Source organism: Phyllopteryx taeniolatus, chromosome 19 (assembly GCF_024500385.1).
Source record: "Phyllopteryx taeniolatus isolate TA_2022b chromosome 19, UOR_Ptae_1.2, whole genome shotgun sequence".
Taxonomy (NCBI): domain Eukaryota; kingdom Metazoa; phylum Chordata; class Actinopteri; order Syngnathiformes; family Syngnathidae; genus Phyllopteryx; species Phyllopteryx taeniolatus.
This window is the reverse complement of record NC_084520.1, coordinates 3,291,468-3,310,278: the sequence shown is the minus strand read 5'-3', so window position 1 is coordinate 3,310,278 and position 18,811 is coordinate 3,291,468. Positions and strand designations below refer to the sequence as shown.

Below are 18,811 nucleotides of genomic sequence, written 5' to 3'. Positions count from 1 at the left end.
CCTCTCTTTTTTGAAACTGTCCATTTGTTTTGGAGTCGTGCATTTTTGGGTCCTATCCTCTGTTCCGTTCATGACAGAATGAACTGGCCATAACATGGACCCAGCAGACTCAGACCCGTTGCGCAAAGCCCTTCAACCGCAGGGTCAACGCCTCTCGAAGCAGGATGAGCAGCTTGCAGCCCTCCACCTTCATCGAGAGGGACTATCAGAACATCAGGACAATATGATGAGACAGGTGGCCTCACAGTTTGAAGTTCTTATGAAAATGATTCAAAAGAAGGAACCAGTTGGCACAACACCCGATACTGCCACGGTACCAACATTTCCATGTGAAGCAGTCCCCATCTGCCACCTCCGCTGCTGTCTGCCCACACATCTCTCGACCGGAGAGGTTCTCTGGAGATTCTGGGAACATTAAGCCGTTCATCACTCAGTGCGAACTCCACTTTGAGCTGCAGGCAGCTGCCTTCCCCACCGAGCGGGCAACAATCGCTTTCGTCATTTCCCACCTGACTGGTTGTGCGGAGGCGTGGGCTACTGCTGAATGGAGCCGCAATTCTGCGGCGTGTCATTCATGGGATTTTATCGTAAAGACTATGGAGCAAATTTTTCAGTTTTTCACACCAGATCGTGAGGCAGCTTGCTCCCTTGCCACCTTACAAAAAGGCAAGCGCAGGGTGTCAGATTACGCGATTTGAGTTTCGCATTCTAGCAGCTGAGAGTCAGTGGAATAATAGGGCACTGCTCGATGCCTTTTTTTCAAGGACTATTCCCCGCCGTCAAGGATCATTTGGTCCCGTTAGACCTGCCGACCGACTTGGACACTCTCATCGCTCTCGCCATAAAGATCGACAAGAGGCTTTTGGATCGCGAGCTGGACGGAGTTCGGCGGAGGGCTGCATCACCGCGCACTTGGAGGACGAGCCTCTGTGACCAACCAAACCAAGGTTGCTGGTCTCAATCCACTGGCTAGCGTCACCACGGAAGAACCCATGCAACTGGGCAGTTCCGTCTCTCCCCTGAGGAACGTCAACGCCGGCTGAGGGAAGGGCGGTTCTTCTACTGCGGGCAGTTGGGTCATTCCGTGAGCTACTGTCACGTCAAAGTTACCGGCGCTGGTAGCAAGGGCACGGGAGAGGTGAGTCTGAATTTCATTAAGGAAGACCCTTCCCGGGTTCTTCCTAAAGTGACACTATGCTCCCCTGATCAAAAAATTCATACACCTGTATTAATTGACTCTGGTTCTGACGCAAACTTACTCAACTCCCTCCTCGTTAGACGTATGCACCTTAGAACCTTTCAAATAAAACGCCACCTATGCTGCAGATGGCAGTTTTATGGGCAAGATCACTCACCGCACCCAAACACTCACATTGACATTTCCTGATTCTCACTCGGAACGCATTAGTTTTCATGTTTTTGACGCCATGAATCATGACCTTATTTTAGAGAATCCATGGTTGAAATTACATAACCCCCACATTGACTGGTCTACTTGGCAGGTTATGTCCTGGGGCAGCAATTGCGCCCAGAACTGTTTCAAGCCGCCATGTGATGTTCAGGGCTATGTTTCTAATGACAAAAAGTTCATTAGAAATTTCAGTTCTATAGCCTCGCCTTTGCATGATCTTACCTCGCCACACAGACCTTTTGTATGTTACCCGCTTTGTCAGGCAGCTTTTCAAAAACTTAAGTCGAGCTTTACCTCCGCTCCCATCCTTACTTTGCCAGATCTCAAACAGCGGTTTGTGGTAGAAGTCGATGTGTCTGATGCCGGAATAGGAGCAGTGCTCTCCCAGAAATCTCTCAAGGATGATAAATTACATCCTTGTGGTTTTCTCTCCAAAAAACTGACCCCAGCTGAGAAAAATTATGACATTGGTGACCGTGAACTGCTGGCAGTCAAGGTGGCTTTGGTGGAGTGGAGGCACTGGCAAGAGGGGGCACATACTCCGTTTTTAGTATGGACAGATCACAAAACCTGGAATATCTTAAGTCTGCTAAGAGATTAAATGTGAGGCAGGTTAGATGGGCTCTGTTTTTCACTAGATTCAATTTCACGTTATCCTACTGACCTGGTTCTAAAAATGGTAAGCTTTATCGCGCATTTTCTGCGCAGAGAATTCTTTGTCCGACGCTTAAACCATTTTGCCCAAGTCATGTTTTTTTTCTGCTTTTGTTTGGGACATTGAGACTGCAGTAAAGGAGGCTCTGGAGAACACTCTTAGCCCTGAAAACAGGCTTTATGTGGTTCTGACCTTAAGGGGAAGAGTCATCCACTGGGCTCACACTAACTGGACTGTATGTCACCCAGGCATTGCCAAGACTCAATCTGTGGTCGAACAGCGCTTTTGGTGGCCCAATGTTAGAAGGGATGTTACCAATTGTGTCAATGCTTGCCAGGTATGTGCTGCTAACAAGTCCTCTCGTAAATGTCCTTCTGGGGAATTGCGACCCCTGCCAATACCACAATGTCCTTGGTCAGACATCTCCATAGACTTTGTGACAGGATTACCGGCCTCGAAAGGAAATACCACAATTCTCACAGTTGTGGACAGATTCTCTAAAATGGCACACTTCATTGCACTCCCGAAACTCCCCTCAGCTGAAGACACTGGCGAGTTAATGATACACCAGGTATTAAAGTTCCATGGTTTTCCCAAGAATGTGGTATCCAATAGGGGTCCCCAATTCATTTCGCAATTTTGGAAGGAGTCTTCCAATCTCATAGGTGCTACCATCAGTCTGTCATCTGGGTTTCAGCCTGAACTCAACGGCCAAACCGAGAGCCTGAACCAGGACCTGGAGACTGGGCTCTGATGTCTCGCTTCACAGGAGCCGCGACCCTGGTCTCAGAAACTGGTTTGGGTCAAATTCTCTCACAATTCCCTCCCCTCTGCATCCACTGGTCTATCGCTTTTTCACGTTGTACATGATTACCAACCATCTCTATTTCCTGCCATAGCCCCAGAGTCTACAGTTCCAGCGGCATTGACCTTGGTGAGACGCTGCAGGAGGACCTAGGAGCGAGCCCGCCAGATACTGCTGCGCCAGGGACGGTCCTACAAAACCGCTGCTGACCGTTGAAGGACACCGGCCCCGAACTACAAAGTGGGTCAGCGAGTTTGGCTCTCTACCAAACATATTCCACTCCGGGTGGAGTCCAAGAAGCTCGCTCCCAGGTTCGTTGGGCCCTTCCCCATCACAAAGATCATTAACCCTGTCACCGTGAAGCTTAGGCTCTCAAGGTCGATGCGGGTCCACCCTGGTTTTCACGTCAGCCTGCTCAAACAAGCACGGGAGTCCCCTCTGGTCCCGCCTTCCAGGCCTCCTCCTCCCCCCCCGGTTTGTGGATGGGGGCCCTGTCTTCTCTGTGAGGCGGCTGTTGTCATCTCGTCGGAGGGGGATGGGGTTTCAATATCTGGTGGACTGAGAGGGCTACGGGCCTGAGGAACGTTCATGGGTGCCGTCTGCGTTTATCGTGGATGACTCGCTCATTCGGGACTTCCACGTTGTGCATCCAGGGGCTCCGGGGCCGTCTGGGGCCGGCCGTTAAGGGGGGCTCTCTTCCACTCTGGAGTGGCCCCCGGTGACCGGCGAGCAGGCATGAGCACACTGATTGCACCCTGGTATTGTGCCTGTATGTTAGTGTTCAACTCAATGGAGATGCAGGTAGCCTCCCTCTGCCTTTGAAGGGGTGATGGCTGTTGTGCGTGCCTACGGACCAAACAACAGCTCACAATGCCCACACTAATTTTTGGAGCCCTTGGAGAGGGTGATGGGGACCACTCTTACTTAAGACTCCCTCATTCTTCTGGAGGACTTCAATGCTCTCCTCATCTCTGAACCCTAGCGGTCCTGTAATTGGACTTTTGTGATTGTCACGGATTATCCATAATAAACACTATGTTCAAACATAATGGTGTCCATACGTAAACATGTTACCTAAGAATGTTGACCTTGTTCATAAATGAGGGAAAAATGGAGTGGGAGATCAAGATTGGTGCAGCGTCTGCCGTGATGCAGACAGCCAGTCACAGCATTGGTCTGTCGTGGTGAAGGAGGAACTTAGCCAAAAGACAAAACATACCCGTAGATCAAAGTTCCCACCCTCACATATGTTCCCACACTGTGGGTCATCACCAAAAGAACAAGATCACAGATACAAGGAGCCAAAACTCATTTTTTTTTGCAGGGAGTCTGGGCTCTCCCTTAGGGAAAGGGTGAGAAGCTCGGTCATATGGGAGGGCTCAGAGTAGAGCCTGCTGCTCCTCCGCATAGAGAGGAGTCAGATAACGTGGCTTGGGCATCTGGTTAGCATTACTCCTGAATGCCTCCAATGGTGAGGTGTTCCGGGCACGTCCCACTAGGAAAAGGCCGCGGTAAGACCCAGGACTTGAGAGACTATGTCTCATGGCTGGCCTAGGTATGCCTTAGCATCAATCCCCCCTGGAAGAGCTGGATGTAATGGCTGGGGAAAGTCTGGGCTTGTCTGCTTAGGCTGCTGCCGCTACGACTGACCCCACATAAGCGGAAGAAAATGGATGAATAAATGGATGGATGATTTGTCTAAATTTGTTCATGTTTTCTTTTTTATGCATTTTTAAGTGCATTATATTAATTATAACAGTTATACGAGTATCATTATGAAATGAGTAAATTGTTTTCATGTGAGATCATAATTGCTATATTACGATATGTTGGATGCAGAACAAATGGCACCCAGGAATCCCCAATCTCACTCCCTCTCTCTTTTTTTGTGCATAAAAGCCCCTTTAGAGGCTCGCTCGCTCTCGTCCGCTATTTCACCTTGCCGAAGAGCTGGCGTATCGCCGGCGAACCCCACCACCCACCACGAGGCGGAGAGACGCACTCAATGGAACACGGACGGCAGAAATGCTCCGCCACACCCCGCAACCACGCTTTGGTGCGTGTGGGGTAGCTTTGACTGATCCGTTAGGGAGGAGGTGCGACGCAATTTCGTTCCGAACGCCTGGTGACCAGCGTCATCCAAGGGCTTCGGCCGCCCTGCACTTGAAACTCTTTTTCTTGCTTTTTCTATTTTTTTCCTTCCTCCTTTTTCCGTCAAATCCACCTGTTCCTCAACCGGACCAGCCAAGCATCCGGGAGATCGACCAGCCTGCCTAAATTGTGTTCCAAGCAACGTAAATCCAATTTGCGGTCTACTGAAGTACAGATTGGTGCATATTTATATCAAGACGATATATCAAGGCAAATTTTCTACAAAAAATATCCCAGATTATTGCGCTACTCGTCACTTTCAACTGCATACACTCCTTGAAGTCTCGACGCCCTTTGCACAATGGTCATTGCACCGGACTATTGCAATATTAGTCATTCGAACTGCTCTAATTGCTAGAGGACTCTGCATCTTTGCACAATTGTCAAAAAAAAATAAAATAATAATAAAAATAAATAATTAAATGTACCGGCATTACCGGATAACTATTAACCCTTTATTGCTCAGTGACTGTTTTTTTTTGTCAATGTCTTTATGTCTCAAAGTGTTCTCTGTCAATTGACTGTCTGTTGTCATACTAGAGCGGCTCCAACTACCGGAGACAAATTCCTTGTGTGTGTTTTGGACATACTGAGCAAATAAAGATGATTCTGATTCTGATATTTGAGTTTAAATTAACGGGAACAGGAACTCCCAGCTCTATGCATTGTTCACCGTACATCTTCACGCCGTCTTGCACCCCGAGTCCAGCCTCCTTTACCATATTTCTGTCCTTTGTTCTGTAGTTAGACCCCTCTGTATTGGTTCCTATAGATTCCCCTGTTAGATTTCATTAAATTTTCTACAAAAATCCACTACCTGTATCATTTGTGTTTGGATGCGACAAGAGACCTCTGGGACTCCTGTTTCCTTCCTGTAGCAACCTTCAGATTATGAGACTGATAAGAGGTTTTTCATCACTGTTTTCCAAATTTTACACGTATAAAAAAGAAACGTGGTGCCCTTTTTGAGACCAAAAATAGTTTCATTGTGACGTTAAAATAACAAATCGGACTAACCCGGATGTGAATGCAGACGTTCACCTTCGATGAATTTATTTCTTTCTTAAATAAATTACGTTTTATCTAAAACCAATATATGCTACACATTTAACTCTAGAAGGGGCATACAGAAAGTACTCACCTCTTCTACTTGCATCTGTAGTTGGGATTTCTGCTGGGACAACAGATCCACCTTCTTCTCCTCACTGTGCAGGTCCTCCATAGCTTGCTGCAAGGGTACAGAAAACAACAACAATGACAATTATTCTGTGAAACAACTCACAATGCAAATCACATCATGATGTACTGGGAATAAAGTATTTTATAAAGTTCATTTTCACTAATGAAATGTTGTGTCTCCTTTTTATGCTTGCTCCCTTATTATGGTGGCACGGTGGATGACTGTTTAGCATATCCACCTCACGGGTCAGCAGTCATGGGTTCAAATCCGGGCTCATGGCTCTGAACTTCCTGTGTGAAGTTTGCATGTTCTGCGGGTACTCCAGTTTCCTCCCAGATTCCAAGAACATGCATGCATAACTCAGGACTCTTCTGAGAGTGCTTTTTCCAAGGGATGGCTCACATAGAGAATGCAAAACATAAGACAATGCTTCTTCAGAGGACAAAATTCAAAACTGGTGGGTTTTTTTTATATATATATTTTTTTTTTCATGGTACGAGGCAGCTTAAACCAATCTTTTTGAGTTCATTGACTAGACTCCAGGTTGGCTAATTCCTGAGCTCTTGGAGAAGTCATTAGCCAACTTTTTCCAACCTCGACTGTGAATTTTTCTAGGGTGTGTCCAATAAAAACATGACAACGTAGTTTTGGAGTATTACTTTAAGCATGGGTGGTGTGGTCACTGCACTGTAGTGGAACATTCGTTTGACTTAAGTGCAGGTAGTGTAGAAACAATTTCCACTCAGTGGGAATGTGATTGTGAATGGTCGGCTATATCTATATGTTCCTTAAAATTAACTGGCGACCAATCCAGGGTGTAGTCTGCCCAAACTAGTCTCCAGGTTGGCTGATTCCTGAGCTCTTGGAGAAGCCATTAGCCAACTTTTTCCAACCTCGACTGTGAATGTTTCTAGGGTGTGTCCAATAAAAACATGAAAACGTAGTTTTGGGGTATTACTTTAAGCATGGGTGGTGTGGTCACTGCACTGTAGTGGAACACTCGTTTGACTTAAGTGCAGGTAATGTAGAAACAATTTCCACTCAGTGGGAATGTGATTGTGTATGGTCGGCTATATCTATATGTTCATTAAAATTAACTGGCGACCAATACAGGGTGTAGTCTGCCCAAACTAGTCTCCAGGTTGGCTGATTCCTGAGCTCTTGGAGAAGTCATTAGCCAACGTTTTCCAACCTCGACTGTGACTGTTTCTAGGGTTTGTCCAATAAAAACATGAAAACGTAGTTTTGGGGTATTACTTTAAGCATGGGTGGTGTGGTCACTGCACTGTAGTGGAACACTCGTTTGACTTAAGTGCAGGTAGTGTAGAAACAATTTCCACTCAGTGGGAATGTGATTGTGAATGGTCGGCTATATCTGTATGTTCATTAAAATTAACTGGCGACCAATCCAGGGTGTAGTCTGCAATTCACCCAAACTATTATATTATATTATTAATATTATAAAGGTGGCAGCACGGTGGTCAACTGGTTAGCACATCTGCCTCACAGTTCTGCAGACCGGGGTTCAAATCCCGGCCCCGCTTGTGTGGAGGTTGCATGTTCTCCCCGTTCCTGCGTGGGTTTTCTCCGGGTACTCCGATTTCCTCCCACATCCCAAAAACATCCAGGGTAGGTTAATTGAAGACTCTAAATTGCCCATAGGTGTGAATGTGAGTGTGAATGGTTGTTTGTTTATATGTGCCCTGTGATTGGCTGGCGACCAGTTCAGGGTGTACCCCGCCTCTCGCCCGAAGATAGCTGGGATAGACTCCAGCACGCCCGCGACCCTAGTGAGGATAAGCAGATCGTAAGATTAATGAATGAATATTATAAAGGTCTATTATACAACCCCAATTCCAATGAACTTAGGATGTTGTGTTAAACATAAATAAAAACAGAATACAATTATTTGTAAATCATGTTCAACCTATATTTAGTTGAATACACTACAAAGACAATATATTTAATGTTCAAACTGATAAACTTTATGGTGGCAAAAAAGACTGAGAAAGTTGAGAAATGCTCATCAAACACCTGTTTGGAACATCCCACAGGTGAACAGGCTAATTGGGAACAGTTGGGTGCCATGATTGGGTATAAAAGGAGCTTCCCTGAATTGCTGAGTCATTCACAAGCAAAGATGGGGTGAGGTTCACCTCTTTGAGAACAAGTGCGTGAGAAAATAGTCGAACACCAAGGCCGAAAACCAAGGCCGAAAACCAACATTGAATGCCTGTGACCTTCGATCCCTCAGGCGGCACTGCATCAAAAACCGACATCAATGTCTAAAGGATATCACCACATGGGCTCAGGAACACTTCAGAAAACCAATGTCAGTAAATACAGTTCGGCGCTACATCTGTAAGTACAACTTGAAACTCTACTATGCAAAGCAAAAGCCATTTATCAACAACACCCAGAAATGCCGCCGGCTTCTCTGGGCCCGAGCTCATCAAAGACTGATGAAAAGTGGAAAAATGTTCTGTGGTCCGACGAGTCCACATTTCAAATTGTTTTTGGAAATTGTGGACGTCGTATCCTCCGGGCCAAAGAGGAAAAGAACCATCTGGACTGTTATGGACACAAAGTTCAAAAGCCAGCATCTGTGATGGTTTGGGGCTGTGTTAGTGCCAATGGCATGGGTAACTTACACATCTGTGAAGGCACCATTAATGCTGAAGGGTACATACAGGTTTTGGAGAAACATATGCTGCCATCCAAGCAACATCTTTTTATTTCAGCAAGAAAATGCCAAACCACATTCTACACGTGTTACAACAGCGTGGCTTCGTAGTAAAAGAGTGCGGGTACTAGACTGGCCTGCCTGCAGTCCAGACCTGTCTCCCATTGAAAATGTGTGGCGCATTATGAAGCGTAAAATACGACAACGGAGACCACAGACTGTTGAACAGCTGATGCTGTACATCAAGCAAGAATGGGAAAGAATTCCACCTACAAAGCTTCAACAATTAGTGTCCTCAGTTCCAAAACGTTTATTGAATGTTGTTAAAAGAAAAGGTGATGTAACACAGTGGTAAATATGACCATGTCCCAGCTTTTTTGGAACGTGTTGCAGCCATAAAATTCAAAGTTAATGATTATTTGCTAAAAACAATAATGTTTATCAGTTTGAACATTAAATATATTGTCTTTGTAGTGTATTCAATTAAATATAGGTTGAACATGATTTGAAAATTATTGTATTCTGTTTGTATTTATGTTTAACACAACGTGACAACTTCATTGGAATTAGGGTTGTAATTTCTTTTCCCTTAGAGGTTTTTACTGTTTTTTGACACATCTTTGATGATTCATAAAGCATTTCCTCATAAAAAGAGTAGCGGACCTTATTTCTGTTTTTACATCATCAGATCCCTGATATGATGTGAGAGAAATGCTGTAGCTCAGAATCTCCAAACTAGCGGAATGCTTCATTTTACCTTGATCACAAACTGCATAGTCAATACGATCGGAACGGACAGAAAAGTAAAATAAAGGTTTGTCCAATCATATAATCTCATCATATTTATTTTATTATTTTTTTTAAATTGCTGCAAACTTTAAATATAGCCACACCATTTTTTTCCCCCCAGAGCTTGATGTCAGTTGTCCAACAAGCATCGTGTTACACTCTTCAGTTCTTTAGCACACAGCAGAACAATTAGCCAAGAAAAACATCATCATAAAGGACAAGTCTTCAAACCTAACCTCTCAAACTCAAAAGGCCGCTTCAAATTAACTGTGGAAAATTTGTAAAGGCAATCTGCACCATTCAGTAGGTTTTTCCATCAGCATGCCGTGACATTGGTGCCCTGCATACTTTAGGCATTCCTGGATAAAGATAGAGTCTTAATCCTTTATTACACCTCAGTGAGATTTAGTTGGGGACTGAAATGGGCATTTCGTTTTAGCCTCTGTGTGAGATAAACATGTCCCCTTGAAGCGTCCAAGCAGCAATCAGCTGTAAAGCCTCAAAATATGGCTGGAATGTATGTAGAAAATGATCAAAGAGAGAAAGAGTGCAGTTCTACTTTTAGGACATTTCTGGTTACTTTTTGTTTGTTGATATTTAAAGGGGACATATTTAGGAAAATTGGCTTTTTTAATAGTTTGTGTAAAAATAGTTGGGTCAAGACAAAGCCAAAAGCTAAGCAGTGCTGCAATGTTAGCACAGATTAGCATTAGCTAACAGTATTATCGATGTTAGCTAATGCTAACTAGCACATAGTTGAATGTTCGGCTAAGTTGTCAATGTGGGGGTGGAGGGTTCTTCAAAATGTGAATAATAATAATAATTAATGTCTTGTAAATAAGTGTGTCTTTTTTTTATAATTGCGTGCTTATATGTTTTACCTCAACGCTCAAAATTGTGAGATGCCTCACTGATTTTCATTGTTGCTATGACAGGGACAATAAAGTTCTTTTTTTATTCTATTTTGTTTGAGATATACTTTTTTTCTTCTTTTTACAAATGTTTGATTACGTTTTTTTTTCTTTCTGTGGTTTTTGTTGTTGTTATATATTGGGTAAACATTAGGCCTAAAAGTCAGATTGTCCAAATGTGTTCCTTCCATAAAAATGAGTTCCTAGAGTCGATAAACAAAGAAATATAGAGAAATGGAGGCACCTTACCATGTGGTAGTTAACACTTTAAAAATAATTTCAAAATACCAGTCACCTTTAGAAACTGCATTTACCCATAAACTGCCAGTCAAATTTAAATTAAGAAGAAATTCATAATAGTTATATTCATTTGACACAAGATGGCATCTTGGAAGTGTGGACAATTGTCATGTCTGCTGACAACACAGCCAGCAGGCAGCGAGGGGTGATGACATGGTGGTATTCAAGTGTCGTCCCAATTCCTTAGGGGCGTGATCTTAACCCTTCATTGAAGGTTCGCCAGTTTGAATCCCGGCTCCGACGATCCGCTATCATTGGGCAAGACACTGAACCATATTTTGTTTCCAGTGGGGCTGGCAGCACCTTGCATGGAAGCATTGGTGTGTGAATGTGTGCGTGAATGGGTGAATGTGAGGCTTTGTGAAGCGCTTTGGGCACCGTAGGGTAAAGATAAAGTTCTATGTAAGTGCAGTCCAGCTACCATTTTCAATTTCATCTTGGCCCTCCAAACAGAAGGGTAAGGGAAAGAGGAATGGCGAAGGGGAAGGGCTAAGGGGTAAAATTTGGATTGGCCCCAAATGGTGGCAGTGGAAATGATTGTCTACCTCTTTATCCCGCTCACACGCAATCAGGGCACCCTCCAGTTGGTCCAGGTCTTGTCTGAGGCTGTTACACTCTTCCTCCATCCTGTCTCTGTGGAGAGCAAGCTGAGTTGAACGGACCTCCCCTTCTTCCAGACGCTCTGACAAGCCAGATAGTTGTCGCTCTAGCTCACGTTGTGTCTTCTCCAGTTGGACACAGCGCAGTTCCGACACGGGGGCAGTGTCCTGCTCCTGGAGGTCATTGCGCACAGTTAGATGTTGGTTGTGAACTGTTTACGCTACTTTTGTGATGACTTTTTTTAAAGCATGCAATCTTAAGCAAAGTAATAGACAATCTTAAGGTGTACCCACACCTATCTGTACGGTGCTTGGGCACTCTTGAGACCTGAAGTTTTCATTGTTTGACTAGTTTATGGTCTATGTGCCGCGCTTAAGTGTGGAACACTTCCATGGCCACCGCACAGTTGCAAGAGGTTGACTTGTGCTTGTACTTGCATGGGTGCCCAGCATTGATGTGTCCTGTTATGAATGTGATTCTCCAGCCAGTTTTTAAAATAATTTCCACATAAATTAAATAAACAGATTGATTCAAAATCAGTAAGGTTGTGGTGATGCCATGCTGTATCATACAATTACATCAATTTTATTTATTGCTTACCCTGTTCAGGGTCAGGGCAGGGACTGTGGAGCCTAACACAAGAAAGGTGGACTACACCCTGGACTGCATACCAGTTGATTGGAGGGTGTTATTGTGAATGAGAATTGATCCAATGGCAGCTACAGGAAAGTCAACTGTGTGACCCATTAAGGCACACCGAGCGGGCAGAGTAGACTGTCAGCCTACTGCTGTGTCGGCGAACAGTCACCCACGTTGGGTCCAGTAGAGCCTGAAACATGGCACTGGACACACCCGACGCCCAACAAGCATGTAACTTCTACGCACGTGTAAGAAATAATACTGCTCCATACCATCATGTGGCAGTAGTCAGTGCTCCTCATTGAAAAAAAAGTAAACGGAAGGTTTACTTTCACAGATCTCAAACCGTCATTTCATTTTCACACATTTCATTTTTACATCACCAATCTTGGCCACTTTTGCTGTCTTTAGCTAGAGATTCAGTGTGGATTTAGCGATCGAAGACTTGGAAAAGTGACCAAAGAAAATCAGATAGATCTGATTTTTCTTCAGATAGATCTGATTTTCTTCAAAAAGATCAGATTTTTCTTCAGATAGATCTGATTTTCTTCAAAAAGATCTGATTTTCTTTGTCCAGAAGTCAAATAAGATTCCAGAATCCTTGCCAACAGAGTAACATAGGACCAAGCAGCTCTGCATAAGGTGATCCCCATCTCCTCCCAGTCTGTATTCCCGTGTGTCTGTCCTTTAGCCACAAATGTAACAGTGACAATGACCCAAAGAGAAAATAATAAAATGAAAACAATAGAATTTAAAAAACCAAAGTAATTTGTTCATCAAGGTTAGCTGAATGATATGAGGGTTTTAATATTTTTTATTATTTTATTGTATAATTTATGCATTTACATTATTACCTATACTAAAGGGTCACTCAAAACAATATTCAGAATGTTGCAAAGAATAGATTATTTGAATTGTAACATTTCATATGGGATGGTTAAATCTGAACAAATCAAAGGTTTAGGTTTGAGTATTTAGTAGTCAAAATGGATATAGAGTTTTTTGTTTGGCATATGACAATAATTCCAGAGAGTTTGCTGAAGACCAACTTGTAAATTGGCCTTGAGTATTTAAAAAAACTTGACAGATTTGGCAGACCATGGTCTAATCCAATGAGTCTTTTAAAATAATGCAACAGAGATAATATAATCGCTAGAATTCATCGTGGTAAATAGACTGGTCTTTTTTCCCGACAGCAGATTTCAAAGTGGATAAGCGATGAGAAAATGATGATGAGAAAAGTGTTAGAATAAAAAGTCATTTGAATATCAAATTTGCGACTCATAGATAAATTAAAGAGGGTAAAAAAAACTTACCGCAAAATATGCCACAAAATGTGTGTTCCCTCCTGCAGCAAGAAGAAATCTTTCTCTTTGTTAGTCTAATCTCTCCTTAATATAGCTCTGCTACAAAGATCAACACAGTGACGTGAGGAGCTGACCTGATAGACAAGTTTAGCCTTATACCAGAGCTCATGGTCAGCAGCAACCATCCATAACAGGAGTGAAAAGAACAGAAAATGAGTGAAAAGATCTGCTTAATATTCATTTCTTAAGAAACATTCATCATAGGCAAGGTATTTGGAAGAAGCAAATAGTATCAGAATATGTGGCCATTTGCAAAATGACCAAGCAACCTATTTTCCATGTGTAGTTTTTTTTCCCATAAAAGTACTTGTTATGTTCCCTGTCGGCTTTTCCACATGGCTGCTCGCCAACTTCTATTATTAGAAAATGATATGACGCCTAATAGGTGCCTACAAAACCTAGCAGTGGAAGTGCTTCGGGGCTATTATCACCCAATGGAATTTATGTTTGAAAATGTGGCTTGCCTGAACCCACTTATACAAAATAAAAACGTTTTTAAACAGTATCTTCTTTACCTCTTGCTGAACGAGGTACCAGATCCATATGGTCCAAACGGAATAACCTAGCATAGTTCTAACAAAAGTAAGTTGAATATGATAGCAGTAGAGTAGTCTGAACCAAAGATTTTAAAGGAACACGTCCATCCATCTATCCATTTTCCGCACCGCTTATCCTCACTAGGGTCCCAGGCGTGCTGTAGCCTATCCGAGCTATCTTTGGGCGAGAGGCGGGGTACTGAACTGGTTGCCAGCCAATAGCAGGGCACATATAAACAAACAACCACTTGCACTCACATTCACACCTACTGGCAATTTAGAGTCTTCAATTAACCTACCATGCATGTTTTTGGAATGTGGGACGAAAGTGGAGTACCCGGAGAAAACCAAAACAGGCACGGGGAGAACATGCAAACTCCACACAGGCGAGGCCGGATTTGCACCCGATTCCTCAGAACTGTGAGGCAGATGTGCTAACCAGTCATTCACCGTGCCACCTAAAGGAACAGTGTGGTCCAAAAATAAGACTAATGGTATCGCGCTGTTGGTCGTGACCAGTGATGACAGTAACGTGTTACGCCAAAAATGTGGTCCGCTGATGTCATAAGTAATCTAACGCATTACTTTTTATATTAGTCAGATTACAGTTACTTTGATTTATCTGCCAATAGTTACTTTTTTGCTCACGAGAACCATCTTAATATGCTTTTTAATAATAATATGCTATTTATGCTCAGAGAACAGATATTTACCGTTAACACACGACAGTGCTTGGGAACATGAGGCAAGTCAATAACCAGGACACTTGATTCAGCACAGTGCATGTCATAAGTGTAGACCAATTTTCAGCCTTTGTTTTAATAATGACTAATAAAACAGACGAAACACACTATATTCTTAACTATCCATAATAAAATGCACACAACGACTAACTACAATAACGAAAAAAAGAGGAAATATTTATAGACGCCGCCATCTGGGGCAATGACGTCACGTGACGTGTTCCACGTTTTAAGCACATAGTCAACTGACGTGTACCCAAGCAGCCAGCGGTGCAAACACAATGGACGGTGACGAGGGTTTGGCATACTTAAACTGGACATACAGTCACTGCTTCGAGTTTCTCTAAAGAGGACAATACTAAGGTTCATTGAAAACTATGCGCGCACGCACACACACACACACACACACCAACAGACACACACACAGGCACACACAGACTTGCCTTTATGGACCCCCACACAATCGGCAGGGTTGCTACAGTCTGTCTGTCTGTCTGTCTGTCTATCTATTGATCTATCAGTCTTTAAAGAAGTATACTGAGAATGGTGTGCTTGTTTATATTTAGGCGGCTATTTGGCATGTCAAGACTGCTCTAAGTTGATCATTTAATGTGGCTCCAACTACACTCATATTTAAGTTATTTTTTCATGTTGACATCATCATTCTGTAACTTGTGTGGCATACATTACCAAGTAATGGGTACCATTAAGCTAATGCTTTGTACTGTGGATAAGTGATATTGCTGCCACTTGACAGCTGCTGAAAGTAACTAAAACGTTAGTTTTTCTAACTTAGTTACTTTTGAAATCAAGTAATCAGTAAAGTAACTAAGTTACTTTTAAGCTCAAGGCGCACTTAAAAGTCTTAAATTTTCTCCAAAATGTACAGGGCGCCTTATAGTGCGGGGCGCCTTATGTGTGCACCGAGTTCCAAAATCTGTAAATGTTGTTGTGACTTTAATGAGCACTCCACTTGACTGACTGGGAGCATTTTCTGCCGACACGCTGCTTTATAGAGGAAGGCGGACGTGACTGAGGACAGCATGCGGACGTAAAGGTCGAAGGGTGCGCGTGACAGAGGACGCTAAAGACACGCCCCCAGTAGGTATATAGTTCCGGTATGTGCATTGGTTTGCCTAATGACCCCCGAAAATGGCACCTACGAAGAGACACGCTTACGAAGCACAGTTTAAACTGCAAGCTATCAGTTACTCGTAGGGACATGGGAATCGAGCAGCCGCGAGAGAATTCAAGATCAACGAATCCATGGTTCGCAAGTGGAGGAAGCAGGAAAACGAGCTTCGCCAAGTCAAGAAGATGAGTTTCCACGGAAACAAGGCGAGGTGGCCCGAGGTGGAAGACCAACTCGAGCAATGTATTAATGAGCAAATGTCGTCCCTCACTACATCCATCAACCTTCTCTTTGGTCTTCCTATCGCTCTCTTGCCTGGCAGCTCCATCCTCATCATCCTTCTACCAATATACTCACTCTCTCTCCTCTGGATGTGTCCAAACCATCAAAGTCTGCTCTCTCTAACTTTGTCTCCAAAACATCTAACCTTGGCTGTCCCTCTGATGAGCTCATTTGTAATTTTATCCAACCTGGTCACTCCAAGAGCGAACCTCATCATCTTCATTTCCGCCACCTCGAGCTCTGCTTCCTGTTGTCTCTTCAGTGCCACTGTCTCTAATCCGTACATCATGGCTGGCCTCACCACTGTCTTATAAACTATGCCCTTCATCCTAGCAGAGACTCTTCTGTCACATAAAACACCTGACACCTTCCTCCACCCGTTCCAAAATGCTTGGACCCGTTTCTTCACTTCCTGACCACACTCACCATTGTTCTGGACTGTTGACCCCAAGTATTTAAAATCCTCCACCCTTGCTATCGCTTCTCCCTGTAGTCTCACTCTTCCCCCTCCACCACTCTCATTCATGCACATATATTCTGTCTTACTTCGGCTAATCTTCATTCCTCTCCTTCACAGTGCATGCCTCAACCTTTCTAACTGATCCTCCACCTGCTCCCTGCTTTCACTGCAGATCACAATGTCATCTGCGAACATCATGGTCCACGGGGATTCCAGTCTAACATCATCTGTCAGCCTATCAATCACAACTACAAACAGGAAGGGGCTTAGGGCTGATCCCTGATGCAGTCCCTCCTCCACCTTAAACTCCTCTGTCACACCTACAGCACACCTCACCACTGTTCTGCTGCCCTCATACATGTCCTGTATTATTCTAACATACTTCTTTGCCACTCCAGACTTCCGCATGCAGTACCAATGTTCCTCTCTGGGTACTCGGTCATACGCTTTCTTGAGAACCCATCCATTCATTCATCCATTTTCTAAGCCGCTTCTCCTCACTAGGGTCGCGGGCGTGCTGGAGCTTATCCCAGCTGTCATCGGGGAGGAGGCGGGATACACCCTGAAATGGTTGCCAGCCAATCGCAGGGCACTTCTCTAGAACCACAAAGACACAATGTATCTCCATCTGACCTTCTCTGTACTTTTCCATCAACATCCTCAAGGCAAATAATGCATCTGTGGTACTCTTTCTAGGCATGAAACCTTACTGTCCGCAGCCTGGCCGTCACTACTCTTTCCCATAACTTCATCGAGTGGCTCATCAACTTTATTCCTATATAGTTCCCACAGATCTACATATCATCTTTTTTCTTAAAAATGGGCACCAGCACACTTTTCCTCCATTCCTCAGGCATCTTCTCACGCGCTAGAATTCTGTTGAAGAAGCTGGTCAGAAACTACACAACCACCTCTCCTAGATGCTTCCATACCGCCACAGGAATGTCATCAGGACCAACTGCCATTCCATTTTTCATCCTCTTTAATGTCGTTCTATCTTTCCGCTTAATAATCATTGCCACTTCCTGGTCCACCACACTTGGCTCCTCTACTCTTCCTTCTCTCTCATTTTCCTCATTCATCAACACCTCAAAGTATTCTTTCCATCTATCCATCACACTACCGACACCAGTCAACACATTTCCGTCTCTATCCTTAATCACCTAACCAGTTGAACATCCTTCCCATCTCTATCCCTCTGTGTGGCCAACCTGTATAGATCATTTTCTCCTTCTTTAGTGTCCAACCTGGCATACGTCATCATATGGCCCTTGTTTGGCCTTTGCCACCTCTACCTTTGCCTTATGTCGCATCTCAATGTATTCCTTTCTCCTCTCCTCGGTCCTCTCAGTGTCCCACTTCTTCTTAGCTAACCTCTTATATGATTTCCGGTACTTTGTGGTTCCACCCATAAGTCTCCTTTTCCCCTTTCCTACCAGAAAATAGACCAAGTACTCTCCTGCCTGTCTCTCTGATCACCTTGGCTCTAGTGGTCCAGTCTTCTGGAAGCTCCTCCTGTCCACCGAGAGCCTGTCACACCTCTTCCCAAAAAGCGGCACAACACTCTTCCTTTCTCAGCTTCCATCACATGGTTCTCTGCTCTGTCTTTGTCTTCTTAATGTTCCTCCTTACAACCAGAGTGATCTTACACACCACCATCCTATGCTGTCTAGCCACACTCTCCCCTACCACTACCTTACAGTCAGTAACCTCCTTCAGATTACATCGTCTGCACAAAATGCAATCCACCTGCGTGCTTCTGTCTCCGCTCTTGTAGGTCACCCTATGTTCCTGCCTCTTCTGGAAATAAGTGTTCACTACAGCCATTTCCACTCTTTTTGCAAATTCTACCACCATCTGTCCCTCCAAGTTCCTTTCCTGGATGCCGTACTTACCCATTACTTCTTCATCACCCCTGTTTCCTTCACCAACATGTCCATTACAATCTGCACCCATCATGACTCTCTCTCTGTCTGGGATGCTCAGAACTACTTCGTCTAGCTCTTTGCAGAATTTCTCTTTCACCTCGAGGTAACATCCTACCTGTGGGGCATAGCTACTAATCACATTATACATAACACTCTCAATTTCAAGTTTCAGCCTCATCACTCGATCTGATACTCTTTTCACCTCCAAGACATTCTTAGCTAACTCTTCTTTTAAAATA

At 43.9% G+C, this 18,811-nt stretch overlaps 1 protein-coding gene across 5 annotated transcripts in view; it reads right to left on the bottom strand.

The window, feature by feature from the left end:
- LOC133469618 (myosin-16) overlaps nucleotides 1-18,811 on the bottom strand; it is a 72,267-nt gene that overhangs the window by 34,844 nt on the left and 18,612 nt on the right. For 4 of the 5 annotated variants that reach the window (XM_061756900.1, XM_061756901.1, XM_061756903.1 and 1 more), the window contains 2 exons: nucleotides 11,431-11,658; nucleotides 6,164-6,250 (listed from right to left, as the gene is read on the bottom strand). In XM_061756900.1, the coding sequence (XP_061612884.1) occupies nucleotides 6,164-6,250; nucleotides 11,431-11,658 (315 nt within the window). The remainder of the gene's footprint in view (nucleotides 1-6,163; nucleotides 6,251-11,430; nucleotides 11,659-18,811) is intronic. The other variant, XM_061756904.1, reaches the window with a different exon arrangement.